General features: G+C 35.2%; 1 protein-coding gene across 2 annotated transcripts in view; it reads right to left on the bottom strand.

Annotated features, from left to right (window-relative positions):
- The window catches only part of LOC129243625 (probable beta-hexosaminidase fdl), a 74,586-nt gene extending 59,838 nt beyond the window's left edge, over positions 1-14,748 (bottom strand). The window contains exon 1 of one of the 2 annotated variants that reach the window (XM_054880783.1): positions 14,166-14,748. Coding sequence is in view for 1 of the 2 variants with exons in the window: in XM_054880781.1 (XP_054736756.1) it covers positions 6,810-6,832 (23 nt within the window). In the remaining variant the exon portion in view is untranslated. Of the gene's footprint in view, positions 1-6,809; positions 6,908-14,165 lie in introns of those variants that run through there. The other variant, XM_054880781.1, reaches the window with a different exon arrangement.
- Between the last annotated feature and the right edge of the window lie 6,203 nt (positions 14,749-20,951).

Below are 20,951 nucleotides of genomic sequence, written 5' to 3'. Positions count from 1 at the left end.
TAGACGTCGCAAGGTCCTATGGTTTTCTTACCTTGCCCCGTCCATCGCATCTCTTGGATGGCAGTGATGTCAGCCTTTACTCTCACGAGGACATCAACCAGCCGGGCAGAGGCACCTTCCCCATTAAGGGATCGGACATTCCAGGTGCATGCCCTCAAATCATAATCCTTAGTTCGTTTGCAGGGGTCGTCATCAGTATATGGAGGTCTCATCCGAGGCTTTTTTACACTTTTCATTGGGGGCGATTTTTAAGTGGCGGGTCCCAAACCCAACGCACAACCAGCTATGCTGGAATGTTTCGCCTTCTCACGTTAGCTCACTCCCGAACGGATGTTCGGAAGCTACCCAGAGGATACGTGGGCTAATCCCGGCCGTTGTGAGCTGCTTGAACCATATGCAGAAGAATCGTCCTGGCCATTCCCAAGTGAATGGCGATCAGTAACTTTCCCCACTTGCGTGGACTTCTACACATGGAACCATCCTCCAAACTCATTAATTAGAAACATATATTTACATGAAAAGAAAGAGGCAAATTGCTTTGTGCGAATGCGATTATTTGTGTACGGAATTGTACTAGTGCATAATCAATAACTTTGACACGTACAAACATATGTATATACAGTGGCACAGTAAAGTCTACATACCCCATTGAAAAGCGAGGTTTGGAGATTTCTGTGAACATTGTAGCATTAGAATATATTCCAAACAAATCCAATCTAACAACAAACAATAAATTTTAACAAAAAAATTTTAATCCAAAAATATTTATTAACAAAAACAAACAAAATTAATTTTCCAAACACAGAAAAGTCTGCATACGGCTTTGTAGTGGAGTACACAAAATGCAGTTCTGTACTCAAACAGTGCTACCAATCACTTCAGGCGCCTTTACTAGATACCGTTAGTTAGAAAGAAGTTTAGTTCTTCGATATTTATATTGTAGCTGTGTTAATTTAACCAAAATGGGTAAAGAAATCTGTGTTAAAGTACGTGAGCTAATTGTGAAATATTATAAGGAAAAATATCTTTAAGAGAGATTGGAGAACTGGTCGGACATCCAAAATCAAGCACTCAAACAATTATTCGGAAATATAATCACACTAATAGTGTAGAAAACAAACCAAGAAGTGGTCGCCCACCTAAACTGACTCCTCGTGCTAAGCGAAAAATATTGTTAGACGTGCAAGAAAATCCAAGAATAACAGCACGGTGGTGGCTCCATAATGGTTCGGAGCTGCATGTCAGCGGCTGGTGTGGGTAATTTAACATTTATTCAAAGATAATTTGAAGCAGTCCGCGAGTAAACTGGGTCTTACGGCGGGTTGGTACTTTCAGCAAGATAACGACCCAAAACATACCGCTGGTGTTGTCAAAGAATGGCTACTATATAATGTGCCCCATCAACTTCATTCCCCACCCCAGTCACCGGATTTGAACCCCATAGAGAATTTATGGGATGAATTGGATCGTCGCATTAGGAAAAGGACAAAAAATGCTTTACTTGAAGAGTGGAATTTAATTTTGAATAATTACACAAAAGTATTGGTAAATTCCATGCAAAATAGATTAAATGTTGTTCTAGAAAGTCGTGGCGGACCCACCAAGTATTAATTCTGTTGTCTTTTTATTTCCTTTTAAGTGAAACACATTCTTTTTACAAAGTATGCAGACTTTTCTGTGTTTGGAAAATGAATTTTGTTTGTTTTTGTTAATAAATATTTTTGGATTAAAATTTTTTTGTTAAAATTTATTGTTTGTTGTTAGATTGGATTTGTTTGGAATATATTCTAATGCTACAATGTTCACAGAAATGTCCAAACCTCGCTTTTCAATGGGGTATGTAGACTTTACTGTGCCACTGTATATATAATATATTACCGAGAACAGAGCGAAGGGCTCAACGAATTCAGTGCGATCAATTTAGGAGGAAATATTAATTTAACAAAATAATTGTAATAAATAAATAATTACGTACCCATTTAACTTCAAGCACCTCTACATTAGCAAGCTTAATAAAAACAATGTGACTGTTGAATAAAACAAAATACAAAAAAACAAAACAACAAGAATTTGATTACCGCTTGTTACTCGAGCGCTCAACTTTATTAGTATTTGGCGGCGGTTGAGTTCAATGAACTAAGCGTAAAAACCAAAATAGAGAAAAATAAAGAGAGAAAATAGAAAAAATATGATAAACCAGTTCATTTTTTTACGCATTCGTTCGTGTTCGTATAAATAGCAACAATTACAGTGGCGATCAAAATAATAGTACCTTTTTTGTACAAAATAAAGTTAATTTTCCTACAAAAGCTATATAACTTCAAGTCTTAAGCTTTGTAAAAAATTTAATATATATTACAAAATACAAACAATTTACAGCAAAACTTAGAACTTTTTAATCCGAGTTTTTAAATAATTTTTGGGCACGCAGTTTTACAGTCCGTCAAATGTTTGTATAATAATTTTTTATCAGGAAGAAAAAGCCTAAAATAGCCGAATTAATAGTGGTTATGAAATATTCAATGGAATTAAATATCTGACCAACCGAACTGGAACGGTAAAGTCACAAATATGCCGGAGTTGAAGGAAGTTCTTCCGCTTCGCTGATTCTTACATCTCAAAATTAGTTAAGTTTGGCTAACCGTAGTTGAAGGGCCTTACAGTACTGAATGGTTTCTTAGAGTATTTCTTAGAAAAAAAGGGTAGAGCAACTACTATTCAGTTGTTTCAAGGGTGATAGAATACAAGGTGTGGCCATCTGCCCAAGAATGATAGGTTACCAGGTTTAGCCTTCAGCTATTGTTAAAAACGAAAACGAGCGAGTAACTTCGGCTGCCACGTTAACGGGTACTCGGCAACCGAATTCTGCCCGCTCATTGCACAAATATTCACACACTCGTCCAATCAGTCGTTGTTCAGAAGGCAACGAAGCGACATGAGCGAAAACTATGCTGATTTGTTTCGTATATCCCCGCCCCAATCTCAGTCATGCCCACGGTTATTTCAGCCAATCAGCTGATTCCTTCAAATTCGCTGCGAGCCGGTTAACGGTCTGATGTTGGCCACACCTCCGCATTCTGTACATCGTTCATAGTTATTGGTATTGCACAGAATTACGATGAGGTTTCTAGCAATATTTAAGCAAAGGTTAAATTACGAATTATGACGCCAAAACAACCTAAATAATGGCGCAGAAATATAATGGGTGAAAATTTGTAAGATATGAAGCATAATGGACATCAAAAAAATAAGTCAATGAAAGCGTTTTTTTTACTAGCTCAAAAATATTTTTTACCCTTTAGATAATATTTTTGGACTAAGCAGACCATTTTTTACCTGCTCTATATGTAAAACAGACTGATACGTATGTTAGGCTTTTGAAAAATAGATGGAAAAATTGTTGAGTGATTTTTGGTTTAGAGCCTTATTTTCAAAACTTCATGACTCCTGTTCTGTTGCATTTCATTTAAAAAAAAAAATTGTTTAGACAATTAATATAATAAGGAATTTCTATATTCATTAACAATTTACTCGATTGTTAACATTCGCTTCGGTGCCTCGAATCGAGTTTTTAGTAAAACTATAGTATTCCTCGTGCAGCTTTCGAAAAAAAACGAACTTTTAATTGATTGCGAAGTTATTATTACCATCAGAAAAAAATTAATTGAAAAAATTATTTTATAAAATTGAACTCCAAAATGACAAAATTTTCAAAATTTGTATACCGTAATTGTCTAATATGTTTTTGGTACAGAATCGGATATAGAAATTCCAATTAACTCAAAAATGTGTCCGTAAATTTGCCCTATGCACATATTTTTCCGAAATAACGTCTTCGTAATTTTCGGTACATGTTTACAAACTTCACTTTTCCATTTTTATTATATGTACAAGGTGGCGCCAAGTTAATCATACACTTTTCTTTTTGAATAACTCCTTTACTAAATAAAACCAAAAATGCTTTTAAATTATGGAATTGTTCATTTTGACCTTTACGCTGGATTGTTTTTCTGTTTAGATAATGCAGCCGTCTAGGCCAGAAATGTCATACCAGGTATATACCTATGAAATGAGAATTTCAGCTATTAGTGCATAGCTGTCGCTGGGAGTATTTTTAAACCTTCTCAAATGTCTTGTTTTTTTTTGTCTGTCATCTGTCAACAATATTCAGTTCATTGTTTGTTACGTTTCATACAACAATGCGTTTTTGTCGCTCTTAAAAATGTCGAATTTCGTGCCTTCAAACTACGATTTGCGGACATCGTTGATTTTCTGTTATCAATTGAAGAAAAACGCTTCTCAAGCTCATCAAATGCTTATAAAGGGTTTTTCAATAAGGGCGGGTAGATGTTGAAATGGAATAAAATGGCGTTTGCTGTGTGGCACGTAGCGCCGTCCTGTCGTCTAGGTCCATATGGTTCAATATGGGCCATAAGAAATTGGAAGGGCCACCACGTCTACCGAAAAATGGGGGCAATGCCCGCAACGTTTGCGTTAATGAACACTCATTTTGATAATAAAGTTTTATCATTTGAACGTGCTGTTCAATCGTGTAACTTGCCACGATGATTTGGCATAAACAACTGAATAATAAACAAAAGATTTGACAGATGTCACCAAAACAAAATGGCTGCTACAGGGCGCCAAAATCGACCCGCGCCAATTGAAAACCCCTTTAGAAGCTTATGGTGGACATACTCTAAGTAGAGCACAGTGCTTCAGGTGGTTTGAAAACTTCCGAAGTGGTGATTTTAACGTGGAGAACGAGGACCATGGCCGGCTAACGAAAAAATTTGAGGACGCCGAATTGCAAGCATTGCTGGATGAAGATGATCGTCAAACGCAAGAAATGATGGCAGAGCAGTTGGGAGTGACTCAAAAAACCATTTCCAAACGTTTGAAAGACATGGGCATGATTTTAAAGGTGCCGCATGAACTGACAATGTGACAATGCACCGCCACATCGAACAAAAGCGACCCGGGAATTGGTGGAGACGTACGATTGGGAACCGCTGGTACATGTGGCTTACTCACCAGACTTGGCGCCTTCCGATTATCATTTGTTTGCATCGATGGGCCACGCACTTTCCGAGCAGCGCTTCAATTCTCACGAAGAAGCAAAAAAATGGCTCGATGATTGGTTTGCGGCCAAAGACGGCCAATTTTTTTGTGTATGCCAATGTATCGGCCAATGTATCGCTAGCGATGGCTATTATTTTGAAGGTTAAATTTGTAACCATTTTTTGCTATATAACTGGTATATGATTGACGTACGACGCCCTTTGCAAAAATTATAAATCTTCCGATAGGGCGATTTATTTTGCGTCACATTTTATTGCACTTTTTTTTTTGTTTAGACTCAGGAACTTTGGTTGTGTGGCACCATTAATATGAGCACAGCTGTATTTCATACACACAAACACACTACATAATATGGATAATTATGTTTTTTTTTTTCTTTACCGCTTTTTCTACATTTAAGCCTTTCTGCTTTGTGAATGAATTTTTTATTCGCTTATTTCAATGAATTATTGTTGCAAGTTATTTAAATTGTCAATTAATTGCAAAACCGCGAAGCACGCCACACTTCAAAAAAGCTGTTAATTAATTTAAATTGGGTAAAGTGACTCAATAAGGAGAAATAATTACATATTCCAACAAAATTTAGCAAAACAGTAAAATGTCAAACCGAGCTTTGGTTATATAGTAATTTTTGTTTTTAATGTTATTTGGAATCATTTTTATGCATTATTATTTCCATACCTATGTATGTAAGTGCATACGGAAGCCTCATTTAGGAACCTGAAAATTTTGTTATGCACTATATTTTAGCGTGAATATATTTTATTTAAAACTTGTTTACGTAAGTGTTAGTAAAATGTAAATGATTAAAATTCTAATAAATTCTATCGCCGATTGTAAATCAGTTACATATCTAATGCAAATTCGTTTTAAACTTTCGTTAAATTATGGAAAAATTATTCATCGTTTCCTGCAAAACCCTATAAATAAAATTTTCAAACTGTGTACATATTAAAACAAAATTATCAAAATTTCATACTTTTCAAACAGAATTTTCAGAAAACTTTCGATATGCTGGGTCATAGCTCAATGAATTTTAGTATAATAAATTGCACGTTTGAAGCGTCTCAAAAATCGCATTGATTTTTAACTGTTTTTTTTTTGTTGCTGACGGTGTTCGCTGTTTTCTTCCTTATAAAAAACAATATCGAGCATTCAATCATTTTGATTTTGAATAACTTTTTTACCAAATAAAAGCAAAAATTTTTAGTGATGGACATTTTTATTATGACCTTTACGCACTCCTTTGCTTGTCTGTTTGTATACTGCAGGTGTTTAGTTTACAAGTGACAATGATGATTGACGCACGACGCCATTTGTAAAAATTATAAATCTGCAGTGTAAAATGTAGAAGACCGCCAGCAAAGAAAAATTGTGAAAAATCAACTCGATTTTTGAGCCACTTCAGACTTGCATTTTATACGACCAAATTTCAATAGGCTTTAAAATTGCATACTCGAAATTTTTGTAAATTTTGATGAAACCTCGGAAGTTTTGATGAAAATTTGGTGATTTTTTTTTAACTTGCACAAAGTTTGAAAATTGGATATAAATGCTTTTTATCATAAAATAATAAATAACACTAAATGAAAAACCGGTAAATAGTGAAAATTTGTCAATAAATCCAATAGTTATTTAACTCAGTGTATGTGTATGTGGATTTTGGAAAACAATTTTTTTTTATTTATTTAATATCTTGAATTTTTATGCAAAAGTTTAATACATACATGTACATGTCGAGAGCGGGCATGTTTTTGATTTACTCCTGCAAGTTCGAGTTATACGGTTTATAAATAAAAATGTATACTCTATAGAAAACAAAAAACTAAGCAAAAGGACGCTTTTAATTACGCGATTAATTACACTAAATTTTTAAAATGAAAGTGTTTCAACAGCTGTGTATTTTCCCAGCGTTGCGCGCGCGTGAATTTGTCTAATGTTTCAAAACAAAGCAAGACATTTCGAGTTTAAAATATTTAGCGAAAAAGTGCGACACTTTCTGCAATATATTATACTAACTAGCAACCAATAAAATACCAATTTAAAGTGAATTTAATAAAGTGCAAAAAGTTACGAAAATGGAAAACAGCCACAAGTGCAAATATCCTATTCGCGGTGAGAGCGGAATCCGTTGTCACGGTATATGCGGCAAAGTTTACCACTGAACCAAAAAGTGATCGGAATTGGATGAGTACAGTGAGAATGTTCTCACGGGACATAACTATGTATGTAGGCAAGGCAAATCTATACAAGCTGATATTCTTTCATCAGCTGATTGGTGCCTGATGGTCAAAGGGAAAATGTTAGTATTATCTTTCTCTCTTCTTCCTTCAGGGAGGAATAGCCGAAAAATTTGGCAATAGCCCACCAAATTGTTGTATTTGTAGAATCGATGTTACCTTGCATGTGCGTTTTGTGTGTGATGACTGTGACACATATGTACATGGATAATAGCGATGAGCTGCTGCGAAATATGAGAATATCGATGGAAAACAACAGCAGAAAAATACCAAGGATGAAAATTCCGAGAGAGTAGAGCACTGATGAAATTAATGGTACAAATGCACTTTTTTGGCACAATTTGAAAGTGAAGTGTACAGTGGTATTACATTAACATTTTTAGTACAATTTTGGAATACGTTAAAATAAATTTTAAGGATACAATTTTGTGTTGGGCTACTAAGGTTTCACTAAAAAAAAGAACTTAAAGAACTTTTTTTCAAAATTTGAAGCTAATGAATAGAGCAAATTAACACAAATAATAAAACAAATAACACAAATATATAAAGAATCAAAAAATAATTAGGATCTTGAGTAATTTGGAAGAAATTCATTTATTGAAAAATATTATTTATGATATTTATGGGAAAACTGAATGCATATGATCAATTGCACACTCTTCTACAAATGTAAAAAGGGTACTTTCGATATAAAAACTTATATAAGTCAATTTATATAGACTTCAGTAGACGAATTCACTAACATATTTTAAGGATATTCGCATTGTCATATTTCCTTCATCCCAATTTTAACTATTTTGCTATAACGATAATCTGTTTCATAACAAAAATCGAGAGGGCAAAATCATTCTTCTGGCTGTTCTTCACTCCAAAATCGACAATTCTGCTTATTTATGTACCCATTGATCCAAAAATGAGCTTCGTCGCTGAACACAATTTTTCGATAAAAAAGTGGATCTTAAACTTTCTTAACAGAACACGCATTTTTATAATAAAATACAATGATTTGCAACCGTTCATGGTTAAATTATAGACCAAACTGAAGATGTTTGACAGTGAAACAAAAGACGAAACGTGCGTCAGCTGTTTAAATCAACTGTTTAAAAAGATAATAGCTAAAAAATTATGAGATTAGATGTCAATAAATTTGGTGCGACTAACTCCAGAGGAATTCGAAAAAATATTCCTGTTAATTCGAAACTTGTATGAGAACCTACTTTCTCAGCTTGACAGTCAACTCAGAGGTTCCAGAATAACAGTAATTTCGACTGAAAAACAGGAAAATCTTGTAATTTTCAAACTTATTATTCAATTCTAAATTCTGTTTTTAAATTACTGGACGGAATGTTATCAACGACCCAAAAAATTATTAAGTAAATATTAACTTCAAATAAATAGTTATTTCATTTTACCCAATTTGAAAGAATTTCGTTTAAAAAAGCACTCAAAGTTGAATTTAACAGCTTGACTTGTATGCATAGGTTTGTTGTTTTTGTATTCGTATTTGCGTTATGCGCTCGTTTTGTTATTTAATTTGACAGAGATGCCACCCTCTATCGGTTTGATCAAATGGAAGAAAACAACTATTTAGTGTTATTTAACATAAGTTTGCAAATAGCTCAATTGTTAGTTCCAATTGCAAATGTTGTAGATAAAAATAACGATTGTCGAATCGTTAAAGGTGAGTAATTTGCACTACAGATAAACTCAGTTGCGGATTTATTAAAAATAAAAGACTTGTCAAAACCAGCAGTTACTGTCACATTATAAACATTAAAAAGTTCTTGCAGCTTTCGTTGATAAGCTCCTTAAACTATTCATATGTTTTCCTACCTTGACACGCCGTGTTTTATTTCAGCAAAAAACTTTCTTATACAGAATTTTACCTCACTGGAAGCAATATTTATAAGGCTTTTAAATTCGTATACTTTTTCGACTGATTTTGTAGATCTTTTTGGTGGCCATTCGGTACAAAATGAAAAAAACTCATTTACCTGGTGAAGGGGTTTAAAACGATCAAATGAAGGAGCTTAAATATCTCTAGAATTAAACACGGCGGACAGAATTCAGAACATGTGGCCAACAACAAACTGGTAACCAACTCGCGCGATTTTGAAAGGATCAACTGCCCTGAGTACCAGTAAAAGCTAGAGCAAAAGACGGACACTGTAAACTATTAGCAATCAAAGGTAGTAGATAATAATCCTATCGTAGAGCTAACTGAGCAGTAATCGAAGACGAGAAATGAAAAAAATGACTTTCTATATATTAAAAGTGGGAGAAGTGCGGGAAATTGCCAAATAATTAACAAACTATGAGATGAACACAATAACTCTGCAAGAAATAAGTTGCAAACCCTCTGAAGAAATCTCAAAACCTATCTATATTTTGCACTATGCTGATCATTTTCTTGCATGAGTGATTCTAGGGCACAGTCTAGCGGCGATTAGCACAACTCCGTGGTTTGATTAATTGGGGATCCGGTGTTACAAAACAATATCTCGAAATTTCCGGGATAAAAAAATCCCGAAACTTAGCAACCCTAACACACATGTTTTAGATATAGATAGAAAATATTTATTAAATTTTTGTAAAGCTTTTTATTAGATGTTGTTTGTTTTTAAGTAATATTAGTTGAACTTTGTTTATTCAATTTTTATATATGCAATTATTTGACTAGCTATGGATGATTAAACAATTTAATTTGCTTTTCTAAAGGGGAGTCGTTGGGATTTGGCCTGTGAATGACAATACATATGTATGTGTGCATCAAATACCAGCTAGTTAAGTAAAAATATAGCATGTGAAAGATTTATGATTTTTTATCATTTATCATATACAGTGAAACCTCCCTTGGACGGAAACTTAACTTTAGTCAGCTTTTGTCCCACTCCGATACATAAGATTTGCTATGTAAAAAAAATGTCCGCCCAAGGAAAATGTCCGGCTAGTAGAGGTGTCCGTTAGGAGAGATTATAAAGAGTGATTTTTTAAGAGCTATAGGAAAGTTTAAAAAAAACACACGTAAAATTCAGAAAAATACATGAAATTTAATGTTTGAAGATTATTTCAAGCAAATGTTGACCGTGACAGCGCTTTAAATGGTCCATCCGCTTAGTCCAATTATGGCATACTCTTTCCAATGTCTCGGCCGGTATCTCATATATACAGGGTGAACGATATGAAGTGTTACCAACTTCACACTGCTTGTATCAGTAAAAAAGCTCATGACATCAACGTCAAAATTGTTCAGATATTGTGTATAAGCCATCAAAAGCATTTGCGTCTCCGTTTTGTTGATTTTTTTTTTCTGTGATGGAATTCAAACGTAATAGTGTGATTGCGTTATATTTGGCTGGAAAATCACAACCAGCCATTGTTCGTGAGCTCAGTCACCTCAAAGTGAATAAAATGTTTGTGTATCGCACCATAAAACGTTACAATGATACTACCGCAACAACGTATGGCCACTCGAAGCAATTTCCCATCGCAAGTAATGGTATGGTTAAAAAATCATGTTGCACACTTCATTTCGTCCACACGATGGCTTTCGAATTTGTCAGACGCAAATCCGATGGACTATTCCATCTGGTCCATTTTGGAGAGCAAAGTGAGGACTAAAAAATATGCCAGTATGGATGCGCTGAAAAAAGCGATTATACGAGAATAGGCCAAAATACCTCAAGATCACATTCGTGCAGCATGCAACTCATTTTTCGACCGTTTGAGCTAAAGTGAATATATTTTAAAATTGTAATCGTTTTTGAACAATTTTGTCTTTGAAATCAATAAAAACTAATTTCACACAAAAAAGTTATGGTGTTGTGAATAAGTAACACTTCATATCGTTCACCCTGTAAATGCTTTAATGTTGTCTTCCAATGCGTTAATTGAAGTAGGCTTGTCTGAATAGACATGAGCTTTAACATAGCCCCACAAAAAATAATCTTGACAGGTCTCGAACGTGAAATAAAATTTTCACCGAACTCGCCTCTCAACAAGTCCACGAAACACAACAAAAAATATTTTTATGAGGAGCCTTTTCACGGCAGAAATACACTCGGAGGTTTGCCATTGCCTGCCGAGGGGCGACCGCTATTAGAAAAAACTCATTTACAATTAATACTGGAAGAAAATATTGAAGGGGAACGATGCGTTGGCCGGAAGCAGTTATCATGGTTACGAAATATAAGGCATTGGACGGGCATATGCGATGTTGCAGAATTGTGGGATGCAGCTAAAAATAGAGATATTTATAAAGAAATTGTAAATAATTTGAATTAAATAATAACGTTTAGTAATGTATATAGTTAAGAAACAAAAAAATATAAATATTGTATGATCACTATACATTCGTAAACGAATAAGCAATACAGAAGACGAACGTTTTTATAAAGTATACAAAAAGCAATTTGATGTAGGGGAATTTTTTGTTTCTCAAGAGCAGAACTTGATTTGCGTCAAACGATTTAACGATCTCTTATTCCAAATATACAAAATTTACTGCCGTCTGAAAAAATGGCATGTTTCGAAAACTTTGGAGGCTTACTTATATTCAAATTCAAATGCGCTCTTGTGCGTTCCACAAGTGAAATAAACTGTTTTCTTGGAGCGACTATACCATGGTATCTACCTTTTTTACCATTTTCTAGCAATTTCCGCACAAATCCTTTTTTTAAATGTTTGGTTAACGTTTTCAACAATTTTTGATGATGCAATTCGAGGGTTCACATTTGACATGTTGGTTATGCTGCGCTCTTCTCGGACCGATAGTGCTCTTGGACGCCCAGATCTGGGTTAGATGTTAAAATTCCGGTTTGCTTGTAATTGTTTACTACGCGTTGAACAGAGGAAAACGTTCTCCCAATAGCTTTGCCAATATTTCAGAAACTATTTCCATCACAACTTTATAATTATTTTTCTTTGTGATACGCTAATTTCATTTCCTTTGATTTTCATACCACTTTTAAATAAAATGTGCAACTAAGTGCGCTAACCGATCAACTAAAATAACAACAATTATAATGAAAGGCGCGTGAAAACGAGAAAAAAAGTCATAATAAATCAACGGTATTATTAAAAGAAACAAGCTTTGCGCAGACTTTCTGGTTGCCATATTTACATGTTGCTGCAATTACTTACCGTTATAAAAACAATGAAGTGAGAAATCTTGTTATTGTCTTTTGCTTTTGTAACTTAAGAATGTAATGAAAGAATAAGTAAATAAAATATGTTTTCAACTATAAATTTATATTGGTTTTTAATCAAATTAAAAATATTTGTAAAGTATACGCAGACTTTATGGACTACGTGTATATGTGATGAATATTTGTACAAAGTTTGATTAGTGAACAGTGAGTAACAATTACATCAATTGTGATTTTTCATAGGTGATGAATATTTACTTCACTATTGACCATAGAGAAGCATTGACGGTAGCAAATGACTGTCACTGTTCTTGTAGGAATACTTTGCTCTAGAATTTTGAAAGAAAAAAACTTTGCAAGGAACAAAGAGCAAAGACGAACAGCTTCCAACTAAGAAGGACTTAAAATACTTTTAGATACTTTTGAAGTTTTTTGCCATTTTTTATACTTTAATTAGAATTGATTTTATTATTCTCCCTACATATTGCAGCTGAAATTTAACATCTCATTATGTACTAGCCGTGCCTAAAATATCCTCCCACGAAGCTCGTATGTAGCTTCGTATAAAGACTACTATTGTGTGCAACACACTAATGTTTTTAATATTAAATGACAATAAGATAAATAAAAAATTCCAAAAAAAACTTATGTGCATATATATTTGTTGTCGTACTTCATGTATTTTGTTGTATTGTTTTTGTGCTGCTTATCAAATGCGAATTAGCAAGAAAATTTGAATTAATGTAAGGCGATACTGTTGCAATGTTATGTATGTATATCTGTTTGTGCAAATGCATCTGCATACATATATAAAAACTACGTTGTAATAGAGCTAAAACACGTACGCTTCAAAAAATAGAAAAATGTATGAATTTGAAGGTTTGTGCTTTATCAGGAATTTCGTTATCAGAAGAATTATATATATTATATAGGAATTATATATAAGTAATTATATGCATGGGCAATATTTGTTCATTTATTTCTGGGAAATATGAGTTTAAAATAAAATCTCAGATGTACAAAATGTTGGGTTATTTGTATTTTTCAAGGACTCTGAAATCTCGCATTATACTGCCTACAGCAACTCAAAAAGGAAAAGTTTCATCTCAGCCGATTAAATAAATATATAAATAGTAATGTTGACTTTGTTGTATGGATATAAAACTCAGCCGTTGCGGTAATGTTCATATATTTCATAATCCTTGGAACGGCAAAATAAATGACCACACTTGACTACTTATACACACAAACATATGTATGTACGTTTGAAAAGTTGTACGTTAAATGCAAAACTCCAATCAATTACTTTCCCTATGAAATTTAGGTATATGTATGCTTCCGAAATCTCCACTGTGTGTTGTCACTCCTTTCCGCAGTTACGCCAGTCATTCATAGCAAATGCAAGCAGGCCCATATGAACTTGCAGTAATCTCACAAACCAATTGTTTACAGAATGATTGACCGCATAAAATGCAATCGATTGTTTTGCACATCTATATTCCACATCTACTAAAAAATGTGTTTTTTTGTGTCCCACCCAATTTCCGTGGCAATTTCCCTTTCACCGCATACATTCTTTTGTAGCATCGCTTTTTGGCTAAAAATTCCATGCTTCACACTCAAAGGGGCAAGCCAAATGTATGTACATATGTATGTAGGTGGTTGCACATATAAAATACAAAATTTCCATATTCACCTTAATGTAGTCAATTTGAGGCAGGCAATTAGCAGACTTTTCACATATCCTATAATCTCACACTTGAAGGCACTCTTCGCTCCTGGCCGTCCGTTTTTCTTAATTTTTATTTATTTTTAACACTGTCTAGGCAAAAACAAGGGCTACGGTAATTGGCACGAGATGAAATCTCTGTCACTGAGTTGAATCGACATTTGTTCCGGTCACTAAGTATGGGTAGAGCGGTAGTTGTCGTACGAGCACCTCGCACTTTTTTCACATAGTTTTATATACTTTACGGCTGAGAAATTGCTTCAAAACCATATTTCTTTGTTTTTACATTCGTTATAAAAGCCGTAAAGAACGCCACAGCACTAGTGAACCGGAGCACCGGAATACACAATTGCTTAACACATAAAATACACCTCTCTCAGAGCGAAGAAACACTTTTCAGCTTGTCTAATTATCAGACATTTACTATAAATTGAATTATTAATTAAATACAGAAATGGGATTTTGTTTCAGCCTAAATAAACTCTAAAAAAATATGAAATTCCAACAGATACTTTAAATCGGTATTGCACTAAAGCAGCTACTTTGAAAGTTTCGGTCGGGAGGCAATGCCTAGTACTTTGACAGTTTTCTTTTGGCTACAAATTCTTGTGTTTGTTTTTGCACCACTGACAGCTGCACAGGCGCTTCGAGTGCTGCCACTCTTTATTGTAAAGCGCAGTTTGTAACTAATAATTCCTCAATTTGAGAAATAGGGGGAAAATATAACTATCGTTTTCAAATATATCCAATTTGCATTGTTTATTTATGTATTTTAAAATTTATTTTCAATATATGGAAATCCAATTATTTCAATGAATACAAGAGAAACATAATCTCTTTCTATGACGCATTAATTGAGTAACTAAATTTAAACGTAGATTAAAATTTGTATCCCAAAAGTTTAAGTAAAATATTATTATATTTTTGATAATCTTTATACAGGGTGGCTGATGAATTTCGCAACATTAAGAAACTCAAATAACTTTTTTTTTAGTGTATGGAATTCATTTATTTTTTTTCAAGTTGAAGGTCATTAAATTTTATTAAATGTATATTAGCTTAACTAGTTTTAAAAATAATTGAATTTAAATGCCCCCCATGCTCGTTGACACAAGTGCGGCATCTTAGTAAAAAGTTGTTCATTGCTGCTTTGAGAGTTGCGACAGGAATAGCCGCAATTGTTGCCCGAATGGATTGTTTTAGTTCATCCAAATTTGTTGGCTTTGTTTTATAAACTTCTTGTTTACATAAACCCCACAAGAAAAAGTCAGGTGTAGCAAGGTCAGGCGACCTGGGGGGCCAACGAAATTCGGAGTTTCTTGAAATCAGTTTATTGGGAAATTTTCGTCGCAACTCTGTCATAACAGTCTGGGCTATGTGAGACGTTGCCCCATCTTGTTGAAACCACACAGAGTTGAAAGGAATTCTCTTTCGGCGTAGTTCTGGATAGAAAAATTCTTTCAGCATTTTCAAATAACGGTCTCCAGTAACCGTAACGGTGTGACCATTTTCTTCAAAAAAATTAGGCCCGACAATACAGCGTGAAGAAACCGCACACCACACTGTCACGCGAAGAGGATGCAATTCCGTCTCGTGGAGTATCTGTGGGTTAGAAATACTCCATATTCGACAATTTTGTTTGTGCACATTGCCGTTTAAATCGAAATGGGCCTCATCAGACATGAAAAGGCAGTTTAACATGTTTTGGTCTTCTTCCACCATTTGCAGGATCTTCTGGCAAAATTCCAAGCGAATCGGCAAGTCTGCTGCATTCAGTTTGTTAACCATTTGAATTTTGTAGGGAAATAAGTCTAAATCTTTGTGCATTATTGTTTGCAAAGACTGTCGGCTGACACCAAGTTGAGCAGATAAGCTTCTTGTTGAAACCCTTGGATTGCTTTGTATAGCTGCAGCTACAGCAGCGATCGTTTCCTCCGTCCGAACTGGTGGGTTTCGATGATAAGGCCTTCTTGCGACTGTTCCTTGCTCAGCAAAATTATTCACCAGTCTCATTATGGTCCATCTGCTCGGAGGATCTCCGCCTGTACTCTCTCTGTACCAAAACTACGGACTCCAGTGCGTGATAGCGGCGGACTATCCAAATTCTTGTTTGCGTGTCCCAGTTATCCATTTTAATAAATTTTAAAGATCAATCTGCAAATTAAAACAAAAATGGAACAGATAACTTAAAAAGAAAAAAAGTTATTCAATTTTTTTTTTTGATAGCGGCTTTCATCAGCCACCCTGTATTTTCGTTGCATCTGACATTTTCTTAGAATGGAAAGTATTAAACATTTTTAATATTTTAACGCATATATGTACATTTACATCAGCTTGTTCTCTTATATATATATGTAATTATTTTAAATGCGCAACCTAATTTCCGATTTTCTTAATTCCTATCACTAAAATCTGAATGTATAAAAATTGGAGCTAAAATTTAACATAACATAATGTATTCTGGTACTTCCTGCAATGACTTCGCTGGTTTCCTTGCATTTTTATTGAGTATTATTATACACTGGTGCTGGTTCCCCAGACAGCGTAGCCTACGCTACTATAACGTCCCGTTCCAAGAATGCTGTATTCCTCTAATATTTATAAATCATTTATTTAGCCGTTAAGTACATAATATAAGTAAAATGATGTGAAAACGCTCAAATTCTTAAAGGTCAATCCATTTCAAATCGGGCAAGCCAACTTGGTTCGTGTTGTGCGACAAAAAGATGAGCGGTTTTCAACGATTCTAACAAAAATCGGCAATGGACTTAACTAAGCAACGATAATATCTCCCTTAATGAGTCCAGACATAATACTCAGGCTTGGTGCACGGAAAACGTGCCTAATGCTGTCAGGCGGTATTATAGTAACAATGAAGTGGATTCGTACAGCCAAGCGGAATTCTAAATGCATACAACTGTCTCGCACGTGATATTATGCTTGGTTATTCGACTGAACAAGAGAAGAGACAGGTTCAAGGTAAACTACACAAGATGACAGTAGCAGAAACCGATGGACTACCGTACCTGCTGCCTTTGGCAGAAGGATATCCCTACATGATAATTTCTAACATAGATGTCGCTGATGGCTTGGTAAATGGAGCTATTGGTGTCTTGCGACATATCGAACGTCAGCAGTCAAATGTAGATGACAATTCTGCAGAAGCAGGACCATCGACCAGTACAACTTCGCCAGCAGCTAGAGAAGAAATTGTTACTTTATGGTTCGAGTTTCCGGAAGAAACAACAGGAACCAGAGCTAAAGTTAAATGCCGACCTCACGTGCAAAGCAAACAAAACACTTTGTCTACAAACTGGATACCAGTTTAAAAGAAATTAGTAACCATTACACTAACAAAAACTATAAAATGGAACCGAAAACAGTTTCCTTGCGTACCTGCTTGTGCCATCACTATTCAAAAGTCACAAGGTGGGTCGTTTGCTGTCATTGTTGATAAATACTCATCCAAGCAACCGCAACAGTTGGTGCACGTGGCGCTGAGTCGGGTAACAAGTATAGAAGGCTTGTATATTATCACTGAAAAATATGCTGCATTTCGCTTTAAACACGGACGGGAGGGAAACGATTCACAGACAACAAGAGATATCCGTAACGAATACATTCCACTTCGCGGACATACACTTCGACCAATTACTGATATTGTAGTACAATTCTGTAATGACTCAAACAATGCAGGACAAACTCTAATAAAGAACCTTAATTCACAGAGTTTGCCTGCTCACTTAGCAGATATTGAAAAAGTCACAGTGATTCCAAGGTCTGATTATTTGATTCTGACTGAAACCTGGATGCGTGACAATTGTGATCCAATTTCAATTGAAAATTTTGAATGTGTAACCCGGCAGAATAATCGATCAGATTTTGAAACAAGCGCAGCAGGTGGAGTGGCAATTTATAGAAATTTATCATCGACATCCACGGCCAAAATTGTCAACGTTGAACTGTCGAATACAACCCGCCTTATTAGAAACACTGGTGACATTTGCTTGGCAGAAGCTACTTGCTTCACCGCTGATACCACGTTTAAAATGGTTCTTGGCGCGGTTTATATTCATCCCCGAACAAATATCTCTAACATCCGTGTTCTGCTGCATGAAGCACTATTTCCGTATGTTTACAACAGCCAGTATGTACATCCCACCAAGGAAGTTGATACCGATGTACTAATTCTTCTTTGTGGTGACTTCAGCATAAACGTGAAAAATGACGAAACATTTATCAAATTCATGAAAGATATATTCAATTTCGATTGTGCATCAGACGTTAATAAGTTAACAACACTAAGAGGCACCACCAACGATTTGACTTTTTCAAGACACATTACACTCGAAACACTCCCTACTTTTCCTATCATCGTCCTATTCTCAGCAGAATAACACAAATAGTAAGAAGTTAAATATCACATTACTAGAAATTCACATATTTGTATTTGTATTTGCATATGCCTTTTTCCTGTGTGCATGGTAATGAACCATTTCTCTGTTGATGCTTATTACCTCACTATCAACTACGCCCCATACGTAGTAATCTAAAGGATTAAGGTCTGGGGAGTTTGAGGACTATAAGTTCGGTGTTATAAGGTCATGAAAATTTTCTTGTATTTCCATTGCTTTGTGTGAAGGAGCACGTTATTATTATATTATTATTATTAGAAGGCCATTACGCACTGCGACCAGAGCTGATCTATTGTGAAAGGCCTATTTTGTAACCCTAGAGTTTTAGGCTTTTTAGAAATTTTAGCACAGTTTTGGGATTGTTGTTCCAAAGATTGCATGGAGATACTACGATACCACCAAGGTGGTGAAGTCTTTGTCTGCCCAACGCAGGACATTCACAAAGCACATGTTCTGAGCTTTCTATGTCCATTTCGCAAAAGCGGCAGACATTGGTCTCGGATAGACCAATATTGTTTAGATGGTACCTCAGGCTGCAGTGACCTGTAAGGTATCCGGTTAAAAGACGCAGATCTACTCTGTTTAGTGAGAGAAGTTTGTCAGATATTCCTTTGTTGGGTAGTTTGGCTTGACGCTGACCGGCACAGTTTAGTCAGTGTGCGGCAAGTTTTCTTTCCTCCTATTCCTAAGGAATTCATTAATGTGGCCTTTTGTCAGTCCACAGAAAGGCTCAGGACCAGTAAGTTGCATATTTGCTCCTTGGTTTGCAAGGTCGTCAGCCATTTCATTTCCCTCATGTCCTTCATGTCCCGGAATCCAACATAGTGTTACTGTGTTGAGGTTTCCTAACGTGTTTAGGAGGTTTAGGCAATCGTTTACCAATTTAGAGGTGATAGTTGTTGATAGAAGGGCTTTTAGAGCCGCTTGGCTGTCTGAAAGTATGTAGATGTGAGTACCTCTCATTTTCCTTCTAAGGTATTCTCTCACACATATTTCAATGGCATGAATTTCTGCCTGGAATATTGTTGGGTAGGATCCTATCGGAATCGATTTTTTGAGCACGTTACTGCTTGCACGATCAATCCAGGTGTTCACTACTATCTCTAGAGCCTCGAAATATGCAGAAGAATTCACTCGAAATCCTTGAGTAAAGAAGTGTGGCTGCATAGCATGTCCTTTGTTGCTCTCAATACCTAAAACTATAACAGTGGCCAGAAACTTCGTGCGCTTGACAACAGGAATCTCTGTATGATTAGAACATAGCCATCTGTAATTTCTGCGGCTAGTCTTTTGGTCTTGGTCAAACATTTTTTCGTCAGAAAAAAACCATAACATATTCAGGGAGTTTAATTACCCTTGTTGAATAAATTCTGCACATCAGGCGGTTGCGTTTTGCCGCTTGATGCTTCGAATTCACGGTGAACCATATGAACGAATGAACTGGCTCACTTAGAGATTTCTAAACCAGTGTAATTTGCACAAATAGCAACGATAACTGCATGTCTCTTCGTTTCTTGAATTAAGTTGCAGTCCTTCATGTCTTATCTGAAAAAAGCGAAAAGAAAAATATTGGTTTCGAGAAGTTATAGGCATATTAAATTAAAGACTAATATATTTTAATAAAACTCTTTGTTGGAGCTAAGTTGGCATTGAAAATTGGCGGAATTGCGTTATTTTCGTTTTTGAATAAAGCCCAAAAAACAGTTCCGATACGAATTATTGTAAAACAAATTTTCGACATCGTCATGTACGATTTGAAATGGATTACCTCCAAAGCGATAATTTTGCTTGAACTTTAAAAAACCCTTTTCCAAAACCCATTTTTTGTCTCAATCACCTTAATGCCAATGTAGAACCCCAAAGAAAACCAAATCATTTTTCACTTTATCTAATGCAAACACAGAGTTAAATTAAACGTAGATCAACAAATTTTTCTGCATGTCACTTGTGCTTGAAAAGTTTCATTGTGCAACAATGTTGTCACACACTACAATTATTGCGCTCATAAACACAAGCAACTTATTTACGTAAATATCTACATAAACTTAGTCACTTAAGTAAGTAGACAACTAACTAATTTCGTGTCTAATAAATGCCGCGGCCGCAGTTGTCCAGCATTCGATAGAACACGGGCTCGAAATCCATTATGGGTATGAAAGACCAAATGATAACAAAATGATACATATATAAAGAAAAAGTTCTAACGGTATCATCACATTAGGCGATAGCAGCCCTCTGAGTTTGTTTCTACCATGAAAAAGTTTCTTATTAAAAAAACCCTGCACGGGTAGCATAACTTTGCTGCCTCGTCTAGAGGATAATTATACAACGGAAGGCT

This window comes from Anastrepha obliqua, chromosome 4 (assembly GCF_027943255.1).
Source record: "Anastrepha obliqua isolate idAnaObli1 chromosome 4, idAnaObli1_1.0, whole genome shotgun sequence".
Classification (NCBI taxonomy): domain Eukaryota; kingdom Metazoa; phylum Arthropoda; class Insecta; order Diptera; family Tephritidae; genus Anastrepha; species Anastrepha obliqua.
This window is presented reverse-complemented; position numbering and strand designations above follow the sequence as displayed.